The 13,640-nt window shown below is 42.0% G+C and overlaps 1 protein-coding gene across 8 annotated transcripts in view; it reads left to right on the forward strand.

Moving 5' to 3' along the window:
• The first annotated feature begins 2,681 nt into the window (after nucleotides 1-2,681).
• Nucleotides 2,682-13,640, forward strand: part of tle3b (TLE family member 3, transcriptional corepressor b) — a 31,208-nt gene continuing 20,249 nt past the window's right edge. For all 8 annotated transcript variants that reach the window (XM_087176152.1, XM_087176149.1, XM_023414609.2 and 5 more), the window contains exons 1-5: nucleotides 2,682-3,133; nucleotides 3,650-3,866; nucleotides 4,476-4,576; nucleotides 4,827-4,890; nucleotides 6,954-6,998. In XM_087176152.1, coding sequence (XP_087032278.1) covers nucleotides 3,843-3,866; nucleotides 4,476-4,576; nucleotides 4,827-4,890; nucleotides 6,954-6,998 — 234 coding nt within the window. In that variant the 5' untranslated portion in view covers nucleotides 2,682-3,133; nucleotides 3,650-3,842. The remainder of the gene's footprint in view (nucleotides 3,134-3,649; nucleotides 3,867-4,475; nucleotides 4,577-4,826; nucleotides 4,891-6,953; nucleotides 6,999-13,640) is intronic.

Here is a 13,640-nt window from a genome sequence, read left to right on the forward strand (position 1 = left end):
TAAAGATGTGAATATATCACCATGTTATAACTCAGATTATGTAATTAACTTTTAGGCAACCTTTCTTGTATAATTTCAATTTTTCTGGCAAGGTTGTGTCATACTAAATGCTCATTTTTAAAGTCTTTATATCTGTGCCATTCTCTGTTATGTCACACCACAACTGTTGAGAGAAGGAATAAAATTCCTCCAGGAAGTTTGGATTTTGACAAGTTCAAAAAGTCTGTTCCTACTCAAACTACTATAATCACTACTAGGACTGCTATAAGATAATTTATCATCTGAAATTTTGTATGACAAACCTTCTTTAAAGTCTCGCAGTGAGTGTGTAGCATACTGACATGTCCTCAGTACGTCAGTTATTATCCCAACTCATGTCAGAGCATCTGCAGAAGGGATCCATTTGTTGCTAAGCAACAGCTAAAGCTGACAGCATGCTAGCTACAGTGATGTATAAAATTTGGTATATTTCTTGAGTTTTGGGCATTTTATGCTGAAAATAATATGAAATGTACCAAAATTGAGTTTAGATCTGAGATGTACTTAAGCAGGTCTATCTACATTTTAGAAATACTTTGTTTAAATTATCTTTGTGTTATGAACATAATGAAAATAAATAAATAGAATTGAGATACATTTTTCATGAAGGAACTAAATGTTTTCTTTTTTTATTTTATTTTTTGAATGCGCAGTTTAGGCCCTGCAAAATAATATTCACAAATAATTTGTTTTCTACTATCCAATTTGGTTGCTCTAGTTTATGTCAAATACTGTACTTATTCAATGTTCTGTATCATATTCTTCAGACTTCAATTGTCTCTTAATTTCATTGTTGACATCTGTAAATGTGCCATACATGGACATCAAAAAAAAAAAAAGAATCATCTTGATGAAGGGATTCATTTATTTTAAACTAAAAATACTAGTAAGAATCCTTTATTGTTCAAGTATATTTTAGACACACAGGAAATTTGGCCGCTGTGTTTAACCCACCCATAAGTAGTGACAATACACACACACAGCAGTGAGCAATGAGCACACAAACACACACGAGGACTAGTGAGCACACACACAAGGAGAAATGGGCAGCTGCGCTGCAGCACCTGGCATGCAGTTGGGGGGTTGAGGTGCCTTGCTCAAGAGCACTCAAGCCATGGATGTTGAAGGAGGGGAAACCACTGCCCCCCACCCATTTTTCTTCCTGCCGGTCCAGGGATTGGAACCAGCAACCTTTCGGTCCCAAGCCAGCTTCTCTCTTACTTTCACACAATTAAACTACTGGCAATAACATTTAACAACTTCCCAATAATTCAAATGATGTAATAAAATAATAAATATCTTATAAGCTTGTAAAACCTGGTCTACTTGTTTCAGGGAGTACAAAAATCCCATCTTGAATTTAAATGTGAAGGGACTAAATGGACACCCAGATAAACAAATAAATACAGTTTTAGAAGAAAATGAGGACAGAAACAGATGAATGAAATGAGCCAATGTTTGAGCGAGGTAAAAGCTTTGTTTTGCAGCAAATGTTTTCATGGAGGAGGGGTTGAAGGGGGTGGGGTGGGGGGGATCAAACTGATATTTAGCCCCTACTGGCTTTTTTTTTTTCCTGCTTTTGTTTTATGCAAGGCTCTTTTTACCACATGGTAGTGACAGATTGTTTGAGCTGAAAGGAAAAGCCATTCGAAGCTAATTAAGCAGCCATTCCAGGCACTATTCGCAGGCAGGAGGGAGAGTAGCACAGGCATTTGTCAGCGCCGTACCCAACGTGGGTTTAATTGACAACCCGGGCTCCTGACAGACAGCTTTTCTAGCGCTGAGCCAATTGTAAGCCTCGGAGGAAGACAGCTGGCACACCATTGGATAAAGAGCAGTGGAGGGGAGAGATGAGGAGGGGAGGGGAGGGGAGGACCCACGTGGGGCCTGGTATAGTGAGCAACACGTGATAGGCTGATATCCTGAAGCGCAGACGTGTTGTAGCCTACCTAGTGCTGCTGATAGGAAAGCTTGTAGATGCTTGAGGTCTCGTTAGAAATAGGTCGATCAATTCAAGTCACTCAAAGGACACTCTGCTGTAGATTAAGCAGTATTCACATCTTCTGCGCACTTCGGGTCTTGAATGAATTTCTATGAGCTCCTATTTTTCTTGGCATAGTATCAGGACCTATTTCTTTTGCTTGGCATCTCTACCTCTCCTTGAAATGAGAGCAGAAAGTGTGATCTTCCTGTTTCAGACTTCAGACTAGCTTTACATATAATTTGTTCAAATACTGAGCACATTTACAGCCTAGTGCTTGTATTAAAATGATACATTCTGTCTTTGGTTGGTGGGGTTATTTTCTTGTTTACATCAGCATGTAGTGAATTTGAATCGGCATAGCTTTTAATGGTAAAATCTTCAGGTACATACTAATAATGGAAACGCTGAAACACCGGCTGCGATGCACGGACATATAAATTATTGCCTTTGTTTTGAACAAGTTGTTGAACGCACTGAATGTCACTTCAAATCCAAAATGGCGAATGTGTGAGGTCACAGATTGCAGGCCAATCACAACACCGGTTTGGTGGATACCCCACGTGGGGATACAGCGCTGTGATTTGTCAACGATGCTAAACTCCTTCGGAGAACCCGATTGGTTAGTGCGGGGCCCTCTCTCGGCAGTCGGGTCCTCGTGTCAGTGAGCAGTCTGTGTGTGGTACCGCGAGCGGCGGAGGAACTGGGTATACCCAACAGCAAGCTAGTGGTATATTTCACAACGGTCGACATTTTCAAAAAAATTAACCCGTTTTTTCGCTTTAAATATTCTTTGGACTTACTGGAAGATTCGTGTACGATTACTGGATCTAATATAGGCATACTTTGAAGTTGTCTGCTGTCAACAACTCGTCCCAATCGAGTGGTTTCCAACGTCCGACCGGACGGAGAGACGTTCTCCGCCGCGGGATCATCGGGGTTTTTAAAGGACTCTCAAGAAGCAAGTGTATGAAAAATAGAAACGGCGACGGACATTTTCTGCTCTTATCACTCCGTGGTGACGGTTACGGGTCGAGGATATTAAGCTTTGTGTTTGGATACTAATTTATTTTACCTGTGGAGAAGAAAGGGGAGGAATCGGTCGAAACAAAGGTAAAAAGAGCTACAAGAAGAGAGCCGCTAACAAGACGGGTGGTGGTGGTGTGGCTTTATGGCAGCCGACTTTGAAAGCAGCAGCTCCTTGTTTTCTGATCTAACCGGACCACCAAAACAATCCTTGTGTGTGTTCTTTTTCCCCCTTTGTGGAAGACAAGTCGTTAGGTTTAAGAGAAAAAACAAAGCATCATGTCATTGAGGGTGTGATCAAAAGTCTCAACTTTGGGATTTATTTGATACACATTTTACTGTCACACTTGTTTTCCCCAATGTAGTGCACATCGAGGCGATAGATTTAGATTTTTGACAAACACAGTAGGAAATTTTTCTTTTTTAATCGCAATGCCACAATGAAGATAAAAAAACATATCTTATTCTCATTTTTAGGTAACAGATAGTGCAGTTAAGTTCATAAAGAAAAAAAATCATGTCGATTTACAGCCAAGGTGCTACACTCGCTTCCTGCGAAAGTGATTCAGCTCCTCAGCTTTGCCCCGTTTTCTGTTTGTTTAGGTACAAAGGAAAGGCCGACGAGGTGATACATCCAGTGGTCGGGGTCTGAGTGCGCGCTTCGCAGGCGAGAACAGGGCTTTGTCCGCCGCCATCCTGCGTGTACAGGGGAGGGGGTGGCGGTGATTTACCGCACCTTCACTGAAATTACGGAAAGAGAGAAAACACAGCGATTCCCTTGTGTAAAGGACTCGACATGTATCCACAAGGCCGGCATCCGGTAAGTAGCTGTCTTTGTCACTGTTTGTAAATTGATGCAACTGCACCGCCCATCAAAATAGCCTAATTAGCTCGTGGAGTGGAGCTGCTGATCCACACCTTACTATTTATGGTCTGCATCAGTGCTGCTGAGGCGCTTCACTCTGCCAGGAAAGAAACTGGGAGATCGTGTTTATTGGCAACAAGATCAAAGATTTTGGTTGAACTCAAGAAAGCAATCATCACCTCCTTCTGGAAACTGATTTAATTTCACTGCTGTTTGTTATAGTTGCATGTTTAGTACTAAAAGGTTAATTGTGCTTGTTGCACAGCATACACTGAAACCCCACAACTATGTGTTTGATTTGAAGCATTCTTCACTCACCATCCTCTGCTTACCATGTAATATTACTTCGAGGACATATGAAGTGACCCCCCCCCCCATGTCATTGAACATGCTCTATCCTCCTCCAGTCAGAGCTTAGGGGAAATGTGAGGACAGACCATAAAGGGAAAAAACACAGTTTACCAAGAAACGTGAGGAGGAGGTGGTGAGAGAGAGATGAGACTATTATCTGGGCTGTGATAGCAGTATTTACACCTGTGGAATCTCTAACCTTGCACCTTTCAGGCACCTCACCAGCCAGGGCAGCCTGGCTTCAAGTTCACCGTGGCAGAATCCTGCGACAGGATCAAAGACGAATTTCAGTTCCTGCAGGCCCAGTACCACAGGTAATGACTAGCCTACAGTAAACAACATTGACTTCCTGGAAAGAATAGGAAGAGGAAGCTGCCTCTGTTTTGTTCCATTTTTGTAGCTTCATTCACTAAGTCTACACTGATGAAGAACAAGAAAAATGTATATGTACTAAATTTTATTATTGTTAAACATTTAAATAAAGATGTTCACTTTTAAGTATGTGTTATTAAACTAGCGTCACAAATTAAATATTACTTTTTTTCCTCTTTTCTCTTCTTGAAGTCTTAAAGTGGAGTACGATAAACTGGCCAATGAAAAGACTGAGATGCAGCGCCACTACGTCATGGTAAGAGCAATCATCATAAAGCTGTGAATCTGATTTAATAGCGTATCCTCCCTTTTGCCCCAGGTGAACAGTCACAGGTGGTGCAGCTGTGGTGTTTTGCAAAGACCATGTTAGTATTTGTCGCTTCTTGGTACCGTTGACTCATGCCTGTGTTTTCATTGGATAAGAAGGTGCAGGGTGGGGGAGCATGGAGAGGCAGTTGAAACTCCAGCAGGGGTCAAATGTCCAACTATTGATTGTGGGGTGTGACGACCCCCCTCTATGGCTCTGGGGTCCTCTTTATGACCCTTCACCCCCCACCCCACCCCCCAACACATCCAACATGACCCACTGGGGGTTAATGACTGGTCTGCTGGCTTTGTGCATGAATCAGAGGGTTTCCTGCACTCTTATTATACTCCCCTAAGGTGAAATACAGGGTCGCTCAGACACTTTAGACACACCCAGGGGTTTCTCAGATATGGGGAGACTTTTGCATTTTTTTCCAAGCATTAAGATAATTAACTGGCTGTTGGGTCCTGGTGTATAATATCACAATATTAACAGGAATACTATTTTCTCTATATAAATGTATTTTAAATGTAATATGAAATAATTAAATTGATGTTCAGTGCAGTAAACTAAACACCTGTGTCAGACAAAACTCTGCACATGTGTAAAACTAAAACAGTTACAGCATAGACTCAGATTAGTTGATTAGTCAATAGACTCAAATGAATCAGTGACTGCTTTGACAATGAATGAATCATTTAAGTCCTTTTCAATCAAAACTGCTAAAGATTTGCAGTTTCCAGCTTCTAAAATGGGAAATGTAGCTGATTTTCTTTGTCTTTCAAGATTGTAAACTAAACATGTTTGGATTTTGAACTATTGTTTGGACAAAGCCAAGCAATTTGAAGGTGTCCCTTTGGGACTATTAATCAGTGAATTGACAAAAAATGATCAGAAGATTAGTTGATGATAACAATAATTGGCAGATTCAGCTATCATATCATTCGAGTACAATTACAATAAAAATCAATAGCTAGTAATATTGATGCTTTGCCCAGCTTTATCACTAATTGAAGTTTTGTGTTGTCTGGCATTTAACTTTGTTGCTATGTGCACTCTTTGTTAGTACTTTAATCTCAATTTGGGATAGGTGCTGGATTTCAATGAAAATGCTTTGAAGGGTTAAATGTAAAACTGTTCCTAAGCTGCAATTAAATCATATTACATTCAGTTCAGAGCTCCCTGATGATCAGATAGAGACAATGAAATCTTTGCCTTTGCAGTGACAGCCTAACTCAAAAGTTCTTTTAATACAGGGAAGCTGCATTGTGTGCATTGAAAAAGAACAGTCTTTATCTAACAAGTGATATGACTTAGACTTCACTCTTAGTTTGTGTATTTGTGTGGTTATCTTGTTTTTACATGAAAGGAATGACTTTAACCAAACGCAGCAGTATGTTTGTTAAATATTATTTTCCCTGTGAGGAACCAGAAGGTGGTGGGAGTAGGTATAATAAATGGAAACTGTTTGCTGTGTGTTTGATAAACAAGACAGACAAACTATTAGGCTTTAGTTTGTATCTGGTGGTGGGCTCACAAGCTTCTGGCACACAACAGCAGATAATGTTGTTTTCAATAATAGCATTGGCTTTCCCCTTAGTTTTTGAAGCCATAGACAGTGTTTGTGCTCAAAAACTGGCAGTGCCTAGTAGAAGTAAACAGGAACAGTAGCCAGTCATCTGTCTGCTGTGGCTGCAAAAAGTACATGAAGTTTTCAACCTCTTGGGTTAATGTCAGTGTTTTTTAATTGTTCACTCCTGTGCTGAAACATGTATTCAGCTTCTCTTTAATTGTTTGGGTACTCTAGTGGACTGATAAAATATCATACCAGTCAACCACTGTTTTTTGCACAAACAAATCCTCTGTTAAGAAGTAACTTTTAAGGGCATACAGTACATTTTGAAGAATACATATCTTGCCTCTAATCACTTTTTTGAATGTACAAATGAAAATGTGTCATTAAAAAGAAACAAAGGTTTTAGTTTTTTAATGTTTTCTCCTCTGTTTCACAGTACTATGAGATGTCCTATGGGCTCAACATTGAGATGCACAAACAGGTATGTAGCCATATCAGAGATGGTCTGTGTATAGCCAAAACAATGTTGTTTTTTCCCCTAGTGATGAAGGAATATAAACACACCGACACACACCTACTAACACACACACATACCTGACCTTAGTTTCTGCCCTCATCCTTAAATGCCTTTTGAAGGCATACACATACTGGCTTCCTGTAGTGAAAATGCTGACAGGCTAAACAACACGAAGGGCATGCTGCCTGATGGGGATGGTTTGATAAGATTAAAGTGAAGTATTTGGCAGAGAGTCTGAGAGGATGTGTTTTTGTGTGTTCTGTCCTTCTGTGTGTGTGTGTGTTTGTGTGTGTGTGCGTGCGTGCATGCACACGCATACACGTACGTGTGCACACACATATGCCGACACTACTCTGTGTCTGTTTCCCCAGTGCCAGCCTGGCTAAAAGCTCATTAGTTCAGCTGCCACCCAGCACTGGGCATCATGCTGCAGTGGAAAGACTTCTAAAGATGAATATGGCAAAACCACCCAGGAAGCAGTTTCAGTAAACTGGAGGCACGAAGGAATGAGGGGCATATATATTAAAATCACCTAAGCCTTAGAAATAGCGACCACGTTTCACATGAGGCTTCTTTGTTCATTTGCTTCTAGTTGATCTTTGGCCTGTCAAGTCCAGAGTGTTGGAGGCAGGTTTGTCTAGTGTTTGTGGAAACCATCCCTTAACCCAAATACTTTGTTGGCTTAGAAGTCCTGCACCACCAAGAATGTACCCTCCTGTAGTGTCCTCGAGCAGCTTAGTAGCTCCAGCAGTGCTGCTCTGATATTCCTCTGTATGAAAATAAGCGTTTCCCTCAGTGACTTTTTTTTTTTTTTTTTTTTATGGGTTCTGTCTATATTGGTGCCTAACATCGTAACATTGTCCAAAACCATGCTGGAAATAAGAGTTAATTTCATCATGTTGTCCCTTGGATACAGTATGTGTTTTTTGTAGCTCTGTAACAATTAGTTAATGATAATAATAATAATAATTAGAGAAGATTAGACGGAGCATTAATCAAGAAAAAATTCACAGGGATAAGTTTCGTAAAAACAAATATTTGCTGCTTTTCCGATTTATGTTATTTTAAATTCAATTTAAAATTGGTAGGGAAAAACAAGTTCTCTCAGAATTTCATTTAATTGAATTGTGAAGAATATTTTTGTACTGTTTGTTTATTAATTTACATTTTATGGAGTAAACAATCCATCATAAAACAATTGAGAGATGAACCTGATAGTGAAAATGTTAGTTGCAACCCAGGATTTGCAGAAATTAATCAAAAATACAGCATCACATAACAGGCACCAGGTTATGTGATGGTTCTATCATACCTGTAAGATATCTGCAGGTGGGCACCTTGAATATTTCATCTGACGTGTTTATGCATGTCCACATGATATGGAGTATATATGGTTGCCTGTAAGGAACTGGTTGACTTTTAGTGTTTGGTGTGGTCATCTGCTGATCACTCTAAACTGTAGACACTATAGTCCTAAATGTAAGATATCCCCCTTCTATAGGTCATACAACACCCCTCTATGTAAGACAGATAACTCCTGTACATAGCACTGCAAATCATCTGTTTTATTAAAGAGCTGACCTGAGGCTTTTAGTCAGGTGTGTAAAACCCACATCTTCTTTTGTATTCTTGTATACATTTCGTATGTATCAGCATAATCTTTTATTCTGTTCACTTAAAGGGGGAAAAAGATTAACATGATCTCAAGGTGCCCCTCTTTTATCTTTTGACACTTACATTTCCATTTTCTCATATTCTGCCTTTCCTTCTGTTTCCCTCAGTCATCTTTGCCTCCTCAATTCTCCTCTCCCACCTCCTCCTTGTGCCCTTATGTCTTTTCATTGCTTCCCCCTCCCCTGTCTGCCCCACCACCCCAACATTGTGATGTGAATGATGGCCCTTGTGTCATTAGCTGTTTGATATGATGTATGAGAGTGGGAGTCTGTCAGAGAGGGAGTAAGAGACAGAGAGGTGGGGTGGAGGCTTCATGGCCCTCAGATCCAGAAGGTTAATGGCATCAGTGGGAGGGTAGCCCAGTCGGAACAGCAGCACACTGCACAATTCATCAGGTGTAGTCGTGTTTTTTTTTTTTTTTTTTTTATAGGCATGCAGTATGTGTCTGCTGATGCTGTGTGTGCTAACTAGGTGTGTATTCTGGTTATCAAGGAACTTGATGCATCTCAACCCCCTCCACCATTCTTGAGCGTTATCTGTTAGGTACTTATCACAAACGAGGTTGAAGCAATGCATGGTTGGGGGCGGAACTGGTTGTTGTGGGTGGATGCTGGTGGCATTGGACAAGACAAGCTGGGAAAAGGAGGGGGGGGGTGGCGACAGGAAAGGAGTGAGAGGCTTCTGGGTAAATGGGTTAATCGACTGGTCCGCTCCTGTGCATCTTCTTTGTTTATCAATAAGCCTGGTGGAGTTGACGGAGCATTGTGAATAATGCATGATTCCTGCCACCTCCCTTCCCCTCTCTGCTTTCTGCCATCCCTGGTGAACGAGTGTTTGTGATGACATCAGCGAGAGGTAAACAGACAGCCCTTAGCTGTCCTTGTGATTTGGTAGGAAGGGAGAGGGGCTGGATTATTGCATGCAGGCAGGCATATTACGCCACTCGTGTAGAAGATTTATTGCAGTGTGATAAACTCACTTTGTGTTGTTATTGCTTCAAAGCTGGATTGAAAAGAAGAGGAAGGGGCACGAACACACATATGCGCATAAAAATAAATACTCATATCCCTTACATGGTAACACCAGTGGTGTCTTTACACAAACACACTGTAATTCAAGTTCCAACAGACACACAGCTTCCCCTGCGCTGCTGCTGATCTGAATGGCTGCTTGCAAAGGGATCTGTGTGGCTGCTGGGGGGTAATTTGTTTTGACAGTGTCTCTTATGATGGCAAAGAGTGCAGGGTGGAGGTAATCACCCTCGCTTGCTGTCAATAAGTGATTTTAATTAGCGCAGCTCATTAGGCTGCCTCAGCAACGTGCCCTGCTGACTTTGTGGTGTGGGTGTGGTGGGGGTTGCTTTGTTTTTCACTACCTCTGTTCTCTGTTGTGCTCCCTGTTTATCTCTCTTGTATGCTTGCCTACATTTTGATTTCAGCTCTCCCTTTGGTAAATTGAAAGCAAAAGGAACATGAATAGAGAAAATCAACCCCACCTGTTAACCATAAGTGGATCCTGTACCTTATTATTAAATTTGGCTGCTTACTTTTGTTGCACATCTTGGTAGCCATTTTGTGAATCTGTTTTATGTATCCATTTCCTTACTTCTTGAATGAATGAGGGAAACAGAGAAAGTGCTTTATCGAGGAGAGTCATGTCCGTTTCCTGGATGGAGGAAGAGGGTGAAAAGAAGGAGCAGAGGGAGGAAGAAAGAGAGCTTGTGCAAATGAATAATTTATACATGATTCCTGGAATTGTTTGCCAAGGTGATGATGGCCGACCTGTCTCTAAGCCAAAACAAACTGACTACGAGAACACACACACAGTCTCTCAAGGGAGGTTGACGAGGTTACTGGAGGCTGTGAGACAAGCTTTATTTTGATAGCCAGGCTAGAAGGGCTGGTAGAACAGAGTTACACAATTAGTGTCTTGGTGTGTGTGTGTATATGTGTGTACTCAACCCAGCTGATGATGGTTTTGTGTGCCAGTGTTGATGTGGTGAAATGGATGAAAAGACTTGTGTGTGTGTGTGTGTGTGTGTGTGTGTGTGTGTGTGTGTGTCTGTACACATGAACTGCATAATTCAAAATAAAAACTATAAATAAATATTGTCTACATCATCAGGATTTGAACTCTAACGAAATCAAATGTAATCTGTTGGAAAACAGCCCATTTCCATATGCTCCCCTGCAGAAAAGGATGTCACTTCATTTTTGTGTGTATGAGCTCAAAATAGAATGACATGCACATGCAAAATATTCTTCATGCATTTGTAATGAACAAGATACCTCTAAGTGCCTCTTTCTTCCTCGGCTCTGGCTGAGAAGATAATTCCCAAACAGCCATCTCTGCCCCCCTCCCATCATATGCCACTTGTTTTCCTCGCCAATTGAATCCTCGTCAGAGACTCTGCTCTCCACTTGGGGGCTAATGCCTGGAGCGACAAACAGCCAAATGGCTTTCAACGCACCATTGACAGAGGGATGCAATGGAGAGAGAGCCTCTCCAAACTCTGGTGCTACTAGACAACCCTGAGTACCTGTAATTGTGGAGCTGCAGTGAAAAGCTTCTGCTGGCTCAAAGGCTTCTGTTTTCAGTGGCTTTAAGTGTCAATAAACTCTTTCCAGTGCCTGTCTCTGCCACTAAAAGCACTGTGGAAAATAGTGCCTCCAAAGTAAAGTGGGAGTCATTTAAGAGTGCTGGGAGTCATCGGATGTGATGTGTTATCAGTATTTTTCTCCTTCAAAATGGCTGTCAAAAAGTCTTGTAAATAAGCCATGTGCCGATTTGCCCTCCGTAACGTGTGAACTCTGCCTGAACAGTGTAGAGTGACTAAATTTGAAAAGCAAGAACAAGATGTAGCTGATAAAGGCAGTGATTCAGTTGAAGGGTTTTATAGTATGTCTCAGGTTGACATGTGAGTCAGGATTGCCCTCACATTCTCTTAAATCGTACCTGAGATATGACAGGCAAATTGTCCAACATCAGCATTGCAATAATTAGGGCACAAAAGGAAAAACAAAAATGGATGCGAAGGAAGTCTGTTCTATTGTTTTATTTCCTGGCTCCAAAGTAATAGTCTAACTCTGGGGTAAATTTCAAAGGAAGCCAAGGGTTCGGGAACATTTAACCTTAAAAAACCCTGAAAACATCTCAGCATGATCTCAGCTCTCATACCACCTGGTGCTCCAGCTTGCCTTTCAAAATGAACCGCAGGGAGAACCCGGTGTGTTTTTAGCACAGTGCACTGAACGTTTCAACACAAAAGGCAGAGTGCACCTGCATTCCATGAATGTTTTTGGCTTCAGATGGTGGCTCTGGAGTGGCGAGTTGGTACAAACAAATGGATGCCTTTCTTTGTGAATTGGTTTGTGGTGAGGGTTTGTAATGTTGTTGCTCTAATAGCCGAGTGTATCAGTATACCGCTGTTTCCTACAAGCCCCATGTTGCTCCCCTTGCAGCCATTTCCAGAGAAGTGGTGTGATACTGAAACACTCTAATCCTACTGTGTGTCATTGTATCCAGCCCCCGCTAATGATGATGGTTTATGAGTCTCCATAGAGCCCCCTCTCTCGCTTCCCCCTCTCTCTATGTCTGCCCCCCCCCCTTCCCCACAGTTATCCCTCATTAATTTCCCGTGCCGATCAGATCGACAGGCCGAAAATTCAATTTAATGACCTGCCTCTGTGCTGCGCCTAATATGATTTTACAGGCTGTTCTGGTCAGGGCCCCAGCCCAATTTACATAACGATCAGCCGTGCCAGATAGCGTTGCCCCAGCAACAGAAGAGGGGGAAGATGACAGAGGAAGAGGAGGAAGGAGGGAGGAGGGCACAGAGGAGAGATTAGCATGGAGGGGTGTGAAGAAGCATTTGGAGGAGCAGGGAGGGGGGAGGCTGGATGGAGAGAGAAAGCACAGTGCGTCTAAGGTCAGACGGGGGTTGTGAGATAATTCCTGACAGGCCAGTAAAGGTCTGTCCCCTCTTCTTTCCTTCTTTTCCTGTCTCCCCTCCTCCAAAAAGGAAAGAGTGACACAGAGGTTGTGCAAAGGGCTACTGGCACCTCCTTTCCCCTTTTTTCCACTTTCTTTCTCCTCCCTCCCCCTTTCACAGTCAAACAAGGTTAAGGGAGAAAATGAGTGGAATGCAGCACCGTATAAAACGGCGGGAAAGACCTCTTCACCCCACACACACCTGCTGGGCTTCCACCCCTAATCTCTCAGAATCAATTAGTTCACCTCCCTCAGTTCAGTCAAACCACATTACCTTAGTGTCAAATCAGAGGGTTTCACTTCACCATTCATCACCCCCCACCCCACCCCTTCTCCTTCATCCTGCTTTCTACTTTTGTGTTTCTCTCTTCCTCGTCCTCTTATTCCTCCTCTCTCTGTGGAAAGTACAGATTTTAAAAAGGGAAATGGGTTTGGGCAAAATGTCTTGGGACATTCAAGTGTGGTAGACGGCTAGTAGAGTATATCCATTTTTCCAAATGCAGTGCTGTAAAGTGCTCTATGTTTGTCAAGCCCTGCAGTATCATCTAACTCTCCCAGCTAATATTCCATGGTCGATACCAAAGATGCCTCTGATAGATAGGGCCAGAGAGTTAACCTGTCTGCTTCAGCGTTCCCCACCCTCCTCTCTATGGGCTGTAATTATGAAGTATGGACCTCATTAGGGTCTCTACAGCCAGATGGTATTAGCATATTTCAGCCTCCTAATGAAATAAGGCCGAATGGAGGCAGGAGAGAGAGGGAAGTAAATTTGTTCTAAGGCGGCCCCAATTTAGTTAAGAAATACATGGTCTACCTAGATGGTCGCTGGAAACATTTGTGTGTGTGCACAAATGCACACCCCTTTTGTATTATAGGTATTTGTTTAACTGCTTAATTATAGTGTTGCTTGTGGCATGCAGTATACTGAAACACTATCATTCT

Source organism: Seriola lalandi, unplaced genomic scaffold (assembly GCF_002814215.2).
Source record: "Seriola lalandi dorsalis isolate HSWRI2012SDOR001 ecotype SW California unplaced genomic scaffold, Sedor1 jcf7180002054537, whole genome shotgun sequence".
Lineage (NCBI taxonomy): Eukaryota > Metazoa > Chordata > Actinopteri > Carangiformes > Carangidae > Seriola > Seriola lalandi.